At 47.0% G+C, this 16,974-nt stretch overlaps 1 protein-coding gene across 1 annotated transcript; it reads left to right on the forward strand.

Moving 5' to 3' along the window:
- The first annotated feature begins 3,841 nt into the window (after positions 1–3,841).
- On the forward strand, positions 3,842–15,734 carry LOC122449558 (2-acylglycerol O-acyltransferase 2-like). The gene is made up of 6 exons (XM_043481272.1): positions 3,842–4,010; positions 9,239–9,417; positions 12,119–12,323; positions 12,642–12,816; positions 13,677–13,876; positions 15,296–15,734. The coding sequence occupies exons 1-6, from the start codon at positions 3,920–3,922 to the stop codon at positions 15,448–15,450; spliced, it is 1,005 nt and encodes a 334-aa protein (XP_043337207.1). The 5' UTR covers positions 3,842–3,919; the 3' UTR covers positions 15,451–15,734.
- The last annotated feature ends 1,240 nt before the right edge of the window (positions 15,735–16,974 follow it).

A 16,974-nucleotide genomic window follows, 5' to 3' on the forward strand; every position in this document is an offset into this window, starting at 1 on the left:
TGTTCTCCCCTTCTCCTCCTACCTTCAATCTTTCCTAGCATTAGGGTCTTTTCCAATGAGTCAGTTCTTCGTATAGGTGGCCAAAAACTTGAAGCTTCAGTTTCAGCATCAGTCTTTCCAATGGACTGATTTCCTTTAAGATTGACTAGTTGGATCTCCTTGCAGTCCAAGGGACTCTCAAGAGTCTTCTCCATTACCACAGTTCAAAAGCAGCAATTCTTTGGCCCTCAGCTTTCTTTATGGTCCAACTCTCACATCCATACATGACCACTGGAAAAACCATAGCCTTGACTAGATAGACCTTTGTCAGCAAAGTAATGTTTCTGCTTTTTAATATGCTGTCTAGGTTTGTTGTAGCTTTTCTTCCAAGAAGCAAGCCTCTTTTAATTTCATGGCTGCAATCACCATCTGCAGTGATTTTGGAGCCCAAGAAAATAAAGTCTATTACTGTTTCTATTATTTTCCCATCTATTTGCCATGAAGTGATGGGACTGGATGCCATGATCTTAATTTTTGGAATGTTGAGTTTAAGCCAGCTTTTTCACTCTCCTCTTTTACTTTCATCAGGAGGCTCTTTAGTTTCCCTTCACTTCCTGCCATAAGGATGGTATCATCAGTATATCTGAGGTTATTGATATTTCTCCTGGCAATCTTGATTCCAGCTTGTGCTTCATCCAGTCTGGCATTTCCTATGATGTACTCTGTATATACGTTAAATAAGCAGCATGACAATATACAGCCTTGATGTACTACTTTCCCAATTTGGAACTAGTTGTTGTTCCATGTCCCATTCTAACTGTTGCTTCTTGACCTGCATACAGATTTCTCAGGAGGCAGGTATGGTATTCCCATCTCTTGAAGAATTTTCCACAGTTTGTTGTGATCCACACTGTCAAAGGCTTTAGCATAGTCAATGAAACAGATGTAGATGTTTTTCTGGCATTCTCTTGCTTTTTTGATGATTCAACGGATGTTGGCAATTTGGTCTCTGGTTCCTCTGCCTGTTCTAAATCCAGCTTGAACATCTGGAAGTTCTCGGTTCATGTTCCATTGAAGCCTTGCCTGGAGAACTTTGAGCATTGCTTTGCTCAATTTGCACTTTGAATTGCAAGGTCAAGTTCAATTTGCACTTTGGAGTGCAATTGTACACATTTTCAGCATTACTTGATTTTCTAAATCAAAGTAAGCAATGTCTATGTTTAAAAAGCTGACAAATATGAGTATATTAAAATTTAAAATAGTTTGTCATGCAGTGACACCTTAAAACAAAACTAGATATTGAAAAAGAGATCCACAATATGTACAGACAAACAAACACTATAGGGAAATAGCAAAAATTAAGAAGGAGTTTACAAAGAGAGGAAATGCCTCCAAATAAAGACATGTTCAATGTTCATGATGAGGAAATGCAAATCAAGATCCCGATTCAATATCACTCTACACACTAATGAATAATTAGAAGTCTGTCCACACCAAGGGCCAGAGAGGATATGCATCCAAGGGATCTCATATGTATTTCTGGTGAGAGTGTAAACTGGTGCTGCTGTTTTGGGAAAAGCCTGGCACTACTCCTCACCAGCTCATGAAGTTACATATGACCTTTGACCTAGCCGTCCCTCTGGCTGTTGAGACTGTGGGAAGGAGAAAGGGTACAGAGACAGAAACCAGTGAGAACACTGGCATCAGAGTCGATCAAAGAGGCTGGCTGTGGGGGTGGAAAGCAACTTTCCCACGCAAGAGATATATAAATCAGCAAAAGACTAGAGCATGAACTTGTCATAAAATGTTATTCAAATGGTCAATAAATTAAAATTTTTGACCATCCACCTCTCAGGCTAGAAAATCACAGTAAGCACGATGAAGTGTCCCCACATACTCACTACAATGGTTGAAATGTTAAGGAGGATGTGGGGCAATTGGAACTCTCATGTGAGGCTTGTGGGTGTAAATTTGTACAATCACTTTGGGAAATATGTGGTTTTATAAAAAGAGACATGGCTGTCCTATTCCTGGGGACTCATTCAACAGAAATGTGTGGAAATGTGAATCAAAGTCATGAACAGAATGCCCCTATTACTGCATGATACATAGGCGAGTTGGGAAGTCAATAGACCCTAAGAGCTCTCGTCACAAGGAGAATTCTTTTCTTTTGTTTTTATTGTACTATGTAAGATGATGGATAATAGTGAAATCTATTGTGGTAGTCACTTCACAACATTTTTAAATCACAACATAATACTGGATACCTTATGTTTCTACAGTAATGTATATCAATTATTTCTCAAATAAATTTGAAAAAGAAAAACAGAAAAGAAAGCCCTCAGCTGCACAATTTGCAATAGCCAGAAACAGAAACACACCAAAAATCTCTCAGTAGTAAAATACAAGAATTGTGGCTTATTCACACAGTGAAGTCCTATGTGTCAATGAGAACAAATGTACCACAAATACACACAATTTGGACGACTCTCAAAATATAGTCTTGAGCCAAAAGAGTCAGTTCCAAAAGCCATATTGTGTAAGACTCACTTATTATAAAGTTCAAAGCAGAGACAAAGCTGTGTGAAGTTTGGGGAGGAGAGGAGTGACGGACAAGGTGTTATTTGTCAGTCAGAGCAGAGATCACAGCATTATGTTCACTCTGGGACAATGCCTCACTCCTACACTTAGGGTTTGTGCCTTTTCCTGTATGTTTGATATATTTCAATTCAAAGTGTACATTTTAAAGGAGAGATTTAGGAGAATAGGCTGAAAGAGGGGAATGGAAAGGGAAAGAAATAGTCCAGAGTGACTCTACGGTTTTGGCCTGAGGAATCAGGTCATTGAGTCCCCTTTCCTGAGATGACAAAGAGCAGAGGAAACGCTGGTCTGGGCAGGAGAGGGAAGGTCAAGTTCAGTTTTATTCAGGCCATGCTGGAGGTGCTGAGAAGATTACCAGGGAGGATATCAAGTACCCAACTACATAGTCAAGTCTGGAGCCCAGAGGGAAGTCAGGCTGGAGATGCAGTTGGGCAGTGTTTGTCCTGTAGACAGACTCCAAGGCCATGAGTCTGGATGAGGTCTCTGCTGGAAAGGAGGGAGGGTCCAATGGCTGAGGGGGCAGGAGGGCCCTCAAACACTTAGCCTGGTGAAGGATAAGAACCACTGTGGATATCCAGGGGCAGCCAGAGGGGCAAGAGGGAAACCAGGAGAGTGTGGTGTCCACAGATCAAGTGGTTTCAAGGAGGGAGGAAGGACGAACTGTGTCTGAGGTTGCTGAGAGGTCAAGATGAGAGCTGAGAACTAACCACTGGATTCAGCCGTGTGGAGACCACTGGTGAACTTGTCAAAGGCAGTTCCATGGAGCAGTGATGTCTGAAGTCTGGAGGAGGAAGGACAGAATGGGAGGGGAGGGTGTGGAATGCAGACAGTTATTCCATGAGTTGTGCTATGCAGGTGAGCTGAGGAATAGGGCAGGAGATGGAGGAGATGGTGGGGACAAGAGATTTTTGATGGAAGTTATTACTGCACATTTGTGAAGGGGAACAGTGATCTGGCAAGAGAAATAAGACAATTGTTTATTGCTGGGAAGGTATAAAGAGGACAGGATTGCACTATACTTGGTGCTTCACCTGCCAAGAAATGGGCAAGATTTGACAAAAAAAATTATCTGGCAGATAAAGCATTGCCTAAGGAAGCAAATGCATTATTTTCCCTCCATCTCTACCTGGGTCTAGGGTAGTGGGTCCAAAGAATTCTCCTAGGAAAGAAATCCTTGCCAAGCGTGGGCAGGGAGGCATTGGGGCTGGGTTGGATTGGGCACTCACCCTCCCCAGCCCCCACAAACACTTAGACAACCTCCGGCAGAAACAAAAGCCAGCAGTTGTCTACAGCCACAGCAGAGCTCAGAGAAGCCTCCAGAGCCAGCAGAGGAGCCAGCATGGTGGAGTTCGTGTCCTTGTGTTTGCCATGGGAGCGCAGACTGCAGACCTTTGCGGTCCTGTATTATGTCTTCAGCATCATTACCCTGAGTAAGGGGACTGGGTTGGGGGATGGGAGACTGTGGGTTCCTGTCATTCCAGGTACACACAGTGTATTGATGGGACCGAGATGTAGGTCCTGAGGGGACTGCTGAGCCTACTGGTCCTCCTGGAGGCCTCTGCAGGTGGTGGGAATTTGTTAGGTCTGGGGGTAGAAGTCCTCAGCTGTGACTTTGGGCAGGGTTCTTAGCCCTCCTGGGCTGTGGGTTCCACCTGAATACCAGGACAGGGACCCACCTCAAGCTGCTCAGTGTTGTGAGGAAGGAATCAGTGATTCTGGGACATTTGGGCTGCTCAGACTGCTCAGACAGGATTGAGTTCTTGCTTTTCATACAGAGAAGAGGAGACTGACTCTGGTGGGTGGGGAAAGAGAGGGGAATAAGGATGAACAGGATGGAGAGTGAGGCGGGGGCCCATAGGGAATGGGTGAGTGAGAAGCAGACCTGAGTCAGACTCTGGCTGAGCAACTGACTAGCTGTGGGACCCTGGAGGACGCATGCCAGGCCTCCCCGTGCCTCCATCTCATCATCTGCAGAATGGGCCCAAGGATGCTGACCTTATCGGAGAGGGGCTGTGGATGAAAGGAAGAAATGTGCTCACTCTTCTCAGCTCAGCCCTGGCCTGGCCCCAGGCAGGGAGCCCAGAGGGTATGTGGGATCCAGTACCTGACCTGCTCCCGCAGTGAACATGTCTATTATGACAGGAAGGCCACAAACACGCCAAGTTCAGCTCTGCTGAAGGGAGCATTTTTGAGGAGGGCCCAGGATTGAGGACAAGGAAGGGAAAGTGACTGGAAGTGTGTGAGATTCTTCATCTCCCCTGCTGGCACCAGACTGGGTAGAAACTGCTCCCCCTGTGAGTGCTGGTGTTCAGCCTGTACACAGATGCCTCTGCTGTGCTAAGTCACTTCAGTCCTATCCAACTCTTTGCGACCCCATGGACTGTAGCCCGCCAGACTCCTCTGTCCATGGGATTTTCCAGGTAAGAATACTGAAGTGGCTTGCCATGTCCTTTTCCAGGGGATCTTCCTGACCCAGGAATTGAACGTACATCTCTTGTGGCTCCTGCATTGCAGGCAGATTCTTTACCGCTGGTGCCACCTGGAAAGCCCTCTCTCCTGGTGTTAAACTATGGACATACTCTGTACAGACTGTTCTACAGCCATTTCACACATTCACACACAAACTCACACACACACAGGCACCACAAACCCAGCACACATACCACACACATATACCAGGTGGTCCCTTAGAACCTCCCCCAACTTTACCAGCTAAAATTTTCATCCCAAGTAAAGCCCCCAGTTTCCTGCTCCCCGCATCCCTGATGATTGACCTGTGTCTCTGTCTTAAGAGTCATTGTACTTAGTCACTCAGTCATGTCTGACTCTTTGTGATCCTTTTGAACCATAAGCCACCAGGCTCCTCTGTTCATGGGATTTTTCAGGCAAAAATACTGGGATGGGTTGCCATTTCCTCCTTTGGAGGATCTTGCCAATCCAGGGATCAAATCCTGGTGTCCTGTGTCTCCTGCATTGCAGGTGGATTCTTTATCCATTGAGTTATCAGGGAAGCCCCTAAGGATCATTAAACATTTCAAATTTCCCTGATCACCCTCATTACACAGATGAGCAGAGAAGCTGAGTGCCTAGATATCCAAGACTGTAAGTCTGGGCCCCTCTGCTTCCAAAGGAAGAAAGGGAAGGAGGCAGAGGGAGGAGAAAGGGCTGAGGGTGTGGGAGGAGGTGTGGAGCATGGGGAGGAGGGTTACCCTAGGGCAGGGGACAAGTCCCTTGGCTCCTGGATGAAAGGCACTAGGGGCCCAGAACCAGGTAGACTGACACCTCGGGATCATGGGGATGAGGGCCATCTTTCTCACCTGGCCTTGGGGGAGCTTTGTGAGCAGGAGTGTGTCTGACTAGCTGTGCCCACGCCCAGCCCAGCCCGGGACCTGGGAGTATCAGGAACAGCACAGGGAGGTCCAGGAACCCTGGACCTGGAGCTAGAGGGAGGGAAGTTGAGAAATAGGATGTGAGCCCACCAATGTCAGGAGCTTGTACCTTGTCCCTTATCCTGGGGACAAAGAGGACCTCCAGGAGGGCTTTAGGTATGGGAGGGACAAGGTTCAGTCTTTGGGTACAGGTCCCTGTGGCTGCATTTGGGGTTTCTACTCTGTCGAGGGTTTAGGGGGTAGACTGATAATGGCAGGGAGTAGCCACAGTCTACATGAGGGGTCACAAAATTATGCCCCATGAACCAAACCCAGGTGACTGGTTATTTTTGTATTTGCACAACCCATGAGCTAAGAATGGTTTTTACATTTTAAATGATCTTGTATCTATGTAATATCTTCCAAGTTGCCTTTTGAGCTGAATGGGAAAGTCTAACATATTTACAATCTGTCCCTTTAGGTAAATGATTGCCTCCCCTGGTCTAGGGAGGCTGAGGGTAGGTGGAGAGAAGGAACCTCTTTCCAGACATAGTAGGAGATGGGTCTCCTGGGCAGGATTTAAAGGCTGACAGGAGATAAAGGGCTTTCAGTGGGAGAGTGAACACCATACTTACATTGAACAGCTGGTTAACACTGGATGTAAAATATGCATTTGGGGGAGGGGCAAAGAAGTGGCCAGAGAGGTCAACTAGGGCCTGTCACCATGAGCTCAGGGCAGAGATGCCAATAGTTTCCAATGGGTTACTTGTTTATTGTTTCCTTTCCTCTCCTCTGTAACTCTCACACCGGAAGGTAAGTTCCATTCAAACAGTTGGTCTTGTTCTCAGCCGTGTTTCCAGCTCCTAAAAGAGTTGAAGTGAATGAATATTTATTGAATGAATGAATGAATATTAGGAGCATGATGGAGCCCAAATAGTAGAACTGAATGCCAGATCCCGTCCTAGTAGCTTGCTGTGTGAGCTTAGCCAATTTGCATACTGTCTCTGGGCTTGGTAAAGTGGGGTGATACATTTTCCCACTTGATATTATGAGGTGAAAGAAATCTCTTTCCTAAGTGACTGAAAAGACTCCCAAGTTTGGGTTTGGGGTAAGGGGGATGGTGAAGTGCAGGGAAGTCTTTCTGGTCAAGGGTAAATGACCAAAATGTGTTTTTTTCCTAACTTTTTTTTTCTGGTTAAAGCTAATATTTGCTCTTGTAACACATTCAAACAAAATGTGTCCAAAGTGAAAGATGTCTCCTAAATCCAACCCTGTGGGGAGCCACTAATAACAACTTGATTTGATTCTCTAGAACTGGCTTTCTGAAAGTGGGAAAATCCAATACAGATTTTTAATTTTGCCCCAGGGCAGAGACCTAACTGGGTCATTTTCTTCTTCAAATTAAAAATTTGTAGTGAAAAAATAAGTAAATAAAATTTTTAAATTAATTTGTTTATTTTAATTGGAGGCTAATTACGTTACAATGTTGTGGTGGTTTTTGCCATACATCGACATGAATCAGCCATGGGTGCACGTGTGTCCCCCCTCCTGAACCCCCTTCCCACCTCCCTCCCCACCCCATCCCTCTGTGTTGTCCCAGAGCATCAGCTTTGAGTGCCCTGCTTCAGGCATCAAACTTGCACTGGTCATCTGTTTTACATGTGGTAATATATGTGTTTCAATGCTATTCTCTCAAATCATCCCACCCTCGCCTTCTCCCACAGAGTTCAAAAGTTCTTTACATCTATGTCTCTTTTGCTGTCTTGCATATAGGGTTGTTGTTACCATCTTCCTAAATTCCATATATATGCATTCATATACTGTGTTGGTGTTTCTCTTTCTGACTTACTTCTCTTTGTATAATAGGCTCCAATTTCAACCACCTCAGTTGAGCTGACTCAAATGTGTTCTTTTTAATAGCTGAGTAATATTCTATTGTGTATATGTACCACAACTTCCTTATCCATTCATCTTCCAATGGACATCTAGGTAGCTTCCATGTCCTAGCTTATTGTAAACGATGCTGCAATAAACATTGGTGTACATGTGTCTCTTTCAATTCGGTAAATAAAATTGACGTCAAATTCCTGACCATCTTTTCCCAGTGGCATCCTTTCTCCATCCTCCAGATTTGAGACAGTCAGCTCCAGGAGAGCAGGCATTTTTGTCTGCTGTTCTTCTTGGCTGTACCACCAGCACCTGGCACATCACAGGTGCTCTGTGGGAAGTGAACATCTGTGAGCCTCAACTTACTTTATCCAGATTCTGTATTTTACTACTGTTCAGACTAAGTCCAGAGTGCCTTCCTCCTGGAAGCCTGCCGGGAAAGAGCCCAGCTACCCTTCTTCCAAAAGGAATAGAAGTGGAAGCTGACCTTCTTAAGGAATTTGATTGCATGGTGTCAGGAGGAGAGAAGGGGGCTGGAAGGGGCAATATTCCCTGGAAATTAGGCTCCATTGGTATCATAACACCTAACTCTTGAGATGAAACCAGGTTAGCCTGTGGTAGGGACTGAGAATCATAGATCAGATGGAAATTCCTCATCAGGCCCAGTCCTAGCCCTGTTGCACCCCCAAACTACAGATCAGTCAAGTGTTGACCTCTTCAACCTTCCTTCAGTAGGAAAGGGCATGGCAGGCAGAGGAAACTGAATGAGCAAAAGCTAAGAGGTCAAAGGAGCTCAGGCCATCAGAGGGGTACTGAGCAGCTTAGTGTAGCTGGAGCTAGGGGGCCTCTGCATGAGCTAGGCTGGAGTAAGTTTCTTGAGGAGACTGAATGTCAGGCTGAGTTGCTTGGGCTGTGCCTCAAAGTTATGAGAAGTTTAAGTAGAGGGAGGAATCTAGTGGGATTTATCCACGGAAAGATGGACAACGAGTGTACAGAAGGAGGGCTGGGCAGAAAGAATGTCTCCATTTCTCTGAGGTCCCAAAGAATGATAACTAGAAATAATTTATGCAGTCACTGGGCATACTGGGAATTTATTGAGAACCTGGGAAAGAAAGACTTCTTAACAGACAGGGAGGGAAAGGGAAGGGAAAACCAGAGTGAATGAGACGGCATGGTACAGTGGGAACAAGTGAGTTTGGAGTTAGTCCTGGTGTCAAATCCAGGGTCCCAGTGTGGCACATCCTGGACTGCATTTTCTCCTCCTTGGAGTACTGGGGAGGCTGACCTGTTCCCCCTGGAGTGAGGGCTGGACAGGACAGTGCTGCTAGTGCTGGGCATATGGGGAGAGCGCATCCTTCACCCTGGCCATCAGTACCCACTAATGCTCCTGCTTCCCTTCCCAGCCTTCATCTGCTATGTGGTCTTCATAGGCCTCCTTTTCACAAGATTCTGGATCTTCCCTATCCTGTATGCCACCTGGTGGTACCTGGACCGAGACACGCCACGGCACGGAGGCAGGCACATCCAGGCCTTCAGGTCATGGATCTTATGGAAGTACATGAAAGATTATTTCCCCATCTCAGTGAGTAATGGAACTATCTGGGGTGTGACCAGGACTGTAGTGCCCCACGTGTCCATGGGGAAGTGTGATCCTGTGTGCAGTGAGTGGGGTACTGGGCTGGGAGAGACCGACCAGGCTTCCACCACTATGTGGCCTGGAAGAGAGTCCAGCCTCTCTCTGCCCATGGTTTTCCATCTGCAGAGATGTACGGCCGATATGAGAATTGATGAATGAATAAGATTTGAAGGAGTCTTGTGGGCCATCTAGTGTGACACACATATGTAACTTACCTGCACCTCTCAGCAGCCATGCTTGAGGGTGCAGGTAATAAAGTCATGTCCTTCGAGACCTTCTGGCCTTACAGTTCATCATATAAGGAGACAGGCACCCAGGAGAGAGGAAGGTATGACCAAGGTCACACAGGAAGTTCTTTTACTAGCTTTACAATTAGTGCATTTCTGGGTAGAAAAGCAAAACAGAGAGCCCTGAACTGGTTCTCAGGTTTTATCCTGTTGCAATCTGGGTATGGTATGCATTCTTGGAAAGCCTTTCCTGTTCTGATCTCAATTTATCCATGTATCCCCTCAGCAGTCTGCTCCCTCCTACTCTGGGTGCCTCTGATTCTCTGACTCAGGGCTCCTCGTGGCCATTGTGAAGTCCTGACCACAGACCCAAAGATCAGTCCTGATGGAAGAAAACTTATTGATTTGACCAACTCCATTCTGCTCTTTTCTTTTTCACAGAGAGAATAAACTCAGTCTGTAATCAGCGAGGAAAGGATGGCTCATTGACCAAATAGGGTAGGGAAGGCAGAAGGGAAACAGAGTGCCAAGCAAGGGCAGGCAGCTGTCCTCTGCACACAGGAGAGAAGAAATATATGGAGTATATTGTTTGGGCCTGGGCAGAATAAGTTCTAATACCATGTGTGCAACCTACCTACTGCACACCTTATTGAGTATAATAAAATAACCTTTCTGAGCCTCCATTTCTTCATAGGTAGAGATGATACAGCATACATCATTGGGTTGTGTGGATCCCATGAGACATCAGGTCATCCTGGAGACCTCAGGACAGCATCTGGCTCTCTTTACAACTGGAGTTACTGTCAAATGCATGACTGGGAAAAAAAAAAATGATGCTGAGAAATTCTGTGCCTGTCCTTTGCACCCCCTTCCTTCCTTCCTTCGTGAGGTTCCAGGGGCATTTATTTCTCAGCCCTAAAACTATTGACAGTGGTGGGACATCGAACTTGATTTGCAGAAATTCCACCTGCACAGTGTTCAGGATTGTTGCCCACTGGAGTCTTTTGGCATTGCCGTATCCATAGGAGGGGCAGTAGCACCAAGTAGCCAGCAGAGATATGACATGCACTTTGCCTCACCTGGCCTGGGCTGGGGGCCTGCAGATTTTAGACCTAACCACCTCCCAGGAGACCCTTCAACATGTCCACACATATTTGTAGTACAGGTCCTTCAGGGATCTTGGGGAGGACAACATTTTTGTGGCCCCAGGTATGGAGCCCCCTCTCTGTTGGTGCTCCCCCACATTCATAAGCCTCTGCACTCTGTGTCAAATGAGCATTTCTGAACTTCCTTCAATTCTTACTGACTTAATGACCTAAAGTCTATTGATAGAATTATAAGCAATTTTAGAAATTTAGAATTTAATTTAGAATTATAAGCAAATTTATATTATAAGCAATATAATATTGCTTATAATTATTATATTTTAATCACTTATATTTATATATTATAATTATTATATTTAAAATTATAATTATTAAATATTGCTTTATATTTATATATTATAATTATTATATTTTTAATTGTTTATAATTATCATATATTATAAGCAATTTAGAATTATAAGCAAATTTAGAAAACTATTTTAGCATACTGGATCTTTCTAAGTATACCCTATGGCCTCCCTAAAGAGCTAATGGTGGAGAATCAGGCAATGTTTCCCCTAGGACAAATTGCCTCCACCTCATCCTGATGATAAGTCCAGGAGCTGGGTTTCTTTGTGAAGATTTCGTTATCCTGGAGCAGCAGTGTCTACACAGGCCAAGGCCTGAGCAAGGGTGCAGTGCTGTGGGCAGGCTGTGAACTGGTACCAGGAAGTGCTGCAGACTTGGCATGACACACCCCTGACCCTCCCCACCCACACCTGTGGGCATCACTAGAGACTTCATGCCCCTCCTCCAAGCCCCTACCTTCAGCACCCTGGGGTGTCTTACACTGAGTCACAGGGACTCAGAAGTTCAGCCCTCCATCTGAGACAGGACCCCAGCTGCCACAGTCCTTGGAGAGATGCTCACTCCCTCCAGTGATGGCTCCTTCATTCTGGGTGGGCTCTGCCCGGGACAAGGTCTCTCTTTACATATGACAGGGGCTTGTGTCCCCGTCACCCTCCCAGAAGTCCTACCTCTGCCTTGGGCAGGAGGCCTCCCTTCCCTGGTGGACTGTATTGGCTTCATCCCTTCATGAGTCCGCTCTCTCTCCCTCTTCATTCCACGGTCTCCCAGAGCATCTCCTCTGCTCCAGGCCTGCAGTGGGGACAACGATTCTCAGACAGGCCGTCTCTAATCTCAGGACACTCACATGGGGTTGTGATAGCACTTGGGCACAGGGGAGACATAGAAGAGATCAGCACAGAAAGTCAGAACAGAGACTGGGGAGGGCACAAGAAGCAGCCCCGATTCACGAGGCTGCTGTCCCTGCAGCTGGTCAAGACTGCTGAGCTGGATCCCTCCCGGAACTACCTCGCTGCCTACCACCCCCACGGGATCATGGGCATTGGAACTGTTACCAACCTGTGCACTGAGGCCACTGGCTTCTCCTCGATCTTCCCTGGCATCCGCCCACATCTTATGACACTGAACATGTTTTTCCAGGTCCCCTTCATCAGGGATTACATCATGTTAGGGGGTAAGTGTTCCGACCATTGGATTGCCCAGGTATACGAGGGCTGGAGACATCAGGGGGGTTTTTAGGAAGGGCTGCCAACAATCAGAACTTCCTCTAAGAGCATGTATGTTAGAAAAGGAGGTTAGATACAAGAAAGCACTTCCCACAGTTCTATGCCCAGCAATGAGCTCGGTGAGGGGTTGTGTGGAGAGAAAGGACTCCGTCCCAGTCCTCAGGGAACTCCCAGCTGGGAGAGGGGAGCCCAGGGTACACCGCCCACCCCCCCACAGTCCCTGCCCGCTTTATCCTGTATCTCTGACCACCATCCTCTCTCCGCAGGGCTGGTCTCAGCAGACAAGGAGAGTGCTGCTCACATTCTGAGCAGGGAAGGAGGCGGCAACCTGCTGGGCATTGTTGTTGGGGGCGTCCAGGAGTCACTGGACGCCAGGCCTGGAGCCTACAAGCTGGTGCTGTGGAACCGCAAGGGCTTCATCAGGCTCGCCCTGACGCACGGGTATCAGGGAGAGGGCTCTTAGTTCAGCTGGAGGTTGACAAAGGTTGTATTTTGCTGGAAAGACTGAGAGATTAATGTAAATCCTATTTTGGCAAGAGATGCTCAGTCCATTCACAGTGAAGATTCTGTCTTGGTGATAGATGTACTATGCTGTGCTATGCTTAGTCACTCAGTAGTGTCCAATTCTTTGTGAACCTATGGACTGTAGCCCACCAGGCTCCTCTGTCCATGGAGATTCTCCAAGCAAAAATACTGGAGTTGGTTGCCTTGCCCTCCTCCAGGGGATATACCCAGGGATCAAACCCACATCTCCCACATTGCAGGCATTCTTTGCCATCTGAGCCACCAAGCCCTAGATGTATTGTGTCATGCCCAAAAACCCAGAGAAGATTCTAGAAGTGACTTGGTGATCAAACAGACTAGATGTGAAGGGTCATAATGCCCACAGTTGGCATTAGATCTGAGACCTAAGGCTTCTGTGAGAATAGTGTTTGTGTAGTAGCTTTTAAGCTTTAGCTGTTCTCCTACCCTGAAGCACTCTTAAAGAATATAAGCTAGCTGGGGCAGAAGAGATTTTTCAAGAAAGTTTGAAGATGTTTTCAATCAGAGAGGACTCTCTGCAGCATTCTGGTCTCCCTGTCATGGTATAATGGGGAGGTGATGGCCCCAAGAGGAGCCAGTAACTGCTTGAGTCATAAAGCAAGGCTGTGGCAGGTCTGAGAGACACCCGAGGCCTCCTAATTTTGGTCCATGGTTCTGTCCTCTGCTCCAGCTCCCACTCACTATGTCCTTACAGGAAGCTAGTGACCAACTTGTGCCTCCTTGCCTCTCCACATGCCCTCTCTCTTGTCTCCCTCTAGGGCAGCTCTGGTGCCTATCTTCTCCTTTGGGGAGAATGACATGTTTGACCAGATTGAGAACTCTCCTGGCTCCTGGTTGCGCTGGTTCCAGGAACAAATTCTGAAGATCGTGGGAGCTTCCATTCCACTCTTTTATGGCCGTGGTGTTTTCCAATACAGTTTTGGTCTTATGCCCTACTGCCGGCCCATCAACACTGTAGGTAAGCCAAGACCCAGGCTGGGAGGGGTTGGGTTACAGGGCAAGGGACTTGGGCTTGGGCTAAAGGGGAATGGAAATGGGCCAGACACATCCTTGTCCTCCTGGAGTTCAGGTTCTATACTGGGAAGTGGACATATAGGCAAGTAACCCAGATGAAAGGCATCTGAGATGAGAAGAGTAACAGGGGCATAAAGACAAGTTGCCATTACTGATAACTGAGCACCTGCTGTGCCAGGCACTGCATTGGCTCCTTCTATGCAGCTGCTCAGTTGTCCTTACAACCTTGGAAGCAAAAACTATCATCCTCATTTTACTGATCGCAAAATGAGACCTATAGAAGGTAAATCATTTCCAAAAGATGACCTTGCATGTGAGTAACACAATTGAGATTTGAGTCAGGATCGACTTGACTTTTACTATGCCAGAGGAAGGAGTTTTTACCTCTGAGAAGACAATCCCATAAGGCTTACTAGAGAAGATGGATATAAGGGCAGTGCACTCCAGGTCTGTTAGAACGGTGTATAATAGCAATCATCAGGCTATGAAGGAGAGCCTGAAGGAATTTCCTATAAATAATGGGCATGGGCTTTAGTGCATGGATTTAACACCATCTTTTCAGTTATTTGGTCATCTCATTTACTCTCCTCTTGGATTCCAACTATCTTCCAATGGCAAAGCTTGTAATGAGAGGTCTGTTTATCTCCATTCACCCAGTTACCTTTAGTTGAGTCCAGGCAGTCAAGAGTTTCCCTGGATCTGGGGGTAATATTTTCAGGAATGTTATAGGGCTGCTGCCTCCATATGACTCTGAAGAGAAGACATGACAGCTGCTTTCTGAGCCAGATAGAACCGAGGAAGGAAGTTGATAGGGCCTCCTATTTCCTCCTTAGAATGGGGGGCACTGCCCTCTAGCATAGCAGGAGAGAAGGAAGTAGGTGCTTGGGGTGTGGGCCACCTCCTCCCAGACATTTGGGCGTGTCCAATCATGGCATCTGAGACTCCCAGGTTCACATGTCCCTGAGACTAAGAGCACATTCCCAGGGCTTACAACCTGACACTGATTCTGCCTAGCTGTGTGACATTAAACAAGTTACTTAACCTCCCTGAGTTTAACACCTCAGCTGAAAAACAGGAGTAAAGCAAGTTCTATCCTTTTAGGATTGCTGGAGGATAAAAAGAGATCATGCATTAAAGTATCTAATACATTGCCTAGCAAGAGGTCATGCAGCCTGTGACATTTTATCATCAGAGCTTGGAGTTGCCCTAATAGCTAGATTAGGTCACCCAAAATACAATTGGAAGGGAGGCAGTATAGGCACCTTCCAGCAGGTGTGACCACCGGCACGGGGTCCTGCCCCATGGGATCCTGGGACTCCAGTGGTTCCTGCTCTTGGCCACCACTCACCTCTGTGTCTTGCAGTGGGGAAGCCCATCGAGGTGCAGAAGACACCACATCCTTCCCAGGAGGAGGTGGACAGGCTGCACCAGCACTACATGAAGGAGCTGGAAAACCTCTTTGAAGCCCACAAGCTCAAGTACAACGTCCCCAGAGACAAACACTTGGAGTTCTGCTGAGCAGAGGCGCTGCCCCAAAGGGCAGGGCTGGACTGGGGAGGCTGAAGGGAAGGTGTTGTGATCCCAGAAGGCTTCCTGGAGGTGTCTGTTGAACACATCTCCAGAGCCTTCCCTGACTCCTGCAGCTCCACCCCATGCCAGGCCCCGGGTCACAGTTGGCTCCATGGCAGAGGAAACCAGACTCTGGCATCAGGGATTTGCTCTCCTGCACTGACTCCTCTGTAATGGGCGCTCTCCTTTGTTCTACCCACCTGAGAAATGGGAGAGATACTGAGAGAGAATAATGTCTGTGTCTCTGTCCTCTGTGGTCCTGTCACTCAATGGGCATGACAAACAGCAGCTCCAGTTAGTAGGTTTCTCTTCCTCTGCCTTGAGTGACAGCTGGAAGCAGCCACCAGTTGCAGCCATTTCTCCTACAGGTTCCCTCATCCTGCATCCTACCTGTCCCAGCTCCTCCCTCCCTGAGCTGGAGAGGAGGGAGAAGTCACAGTCCCCTAACTCATCCTGGCACCTTTGAGTTTCTAAGTCCTCTGAGCCCCGGGCTGGCAGCCAGAGGGAGATCCAGAAGTTGGGGAAAGAGAATTGGGCTCTGTCACTGGCTAAATGACTGTGCTGAGTCTTAGTTTCCCTGGGTGACAAAGATGAACTTTGACCTCAATTCTGAGGTCACATTAGCTGAGAACTTTTTTTTTTTTTTAGCTGAGAACATCAATGGCAGTTCCTACTCATTCAGCCCTAACAGTGGCATGGAATCGGGGCTCCATAAGTTTCAATTCAACAATTGGAAGATTCTGAGAATTCCCTAGGAGTCCAGTGGTTAGGACTCTGCACTTTCACTGTCAGGGCCAAGGTTCAGGGACTAACATCCCTCAAGCCACTCAGTGTGGCAAAACAAAACACAAACACAATTAAAAGATTCCATTTAATCTTTATCTCAATCCTTCCACCTCCAACCAGGAGGGCTGGTCAAAAGCTCACCTTTGATCCCTAGCCTGGCCCCTAGCCCTGCTGTCCTGTGCCCCCTTCCCAGATGGTGGCTCAGATGGGCCAGAGAATAGCATGTTGCCTCTTCCTTCCTAAGCAGTCAACTCCAAATAACCACCTCTGGCCTATTCTGTGGGAGACATGGGTTATATTATGTAAAGAAACAAGGCAGATCAGCCAGAGAAGGAAGGCCACACATGAGGAGTGAATGGTCTTATGCATCTGCAAGAAGAGAAGGTGGGGCCAAGCTTCTGATGAGGAGAATTCTGGGTTCCTAGGTCTGGGACACAGGTCATCAGTGAGGGACAGGATGTAGGGTGGGACAGGATGATAAGATAGGACCAGGACTGTGAACCCCCACACTTGGAGTGGGAAAATAAGTCTTCTCCCTCCATAAGCTAATCACAGCAATAACTGTAAATGTGGGGCACTTCAAGAATGTAAATTTGGGTCCAAGCTTAGCCCAGCCCTTTTCAGTGACTGTGGGCAAGTCACATCCCCCACAAACCTTAGTTTTGCTATCAAAGAAACAAGCATCAC

Source organism: Cervus canadensis, chromosome 11, assembly GCF_019320065.1.
Source record: "Cervus canadensis isolate Bull #8, Minnesota chromosome 11, ASM1932006v1, whole genome shotgun sequence".
Classification (NCBI taxonomy): domain Eukaryota; kingdom Metazoa; phylum Chordata; class Mammalia; order Artiodactyla; family Cervidae; genus Cervus; species Cervus canadensis.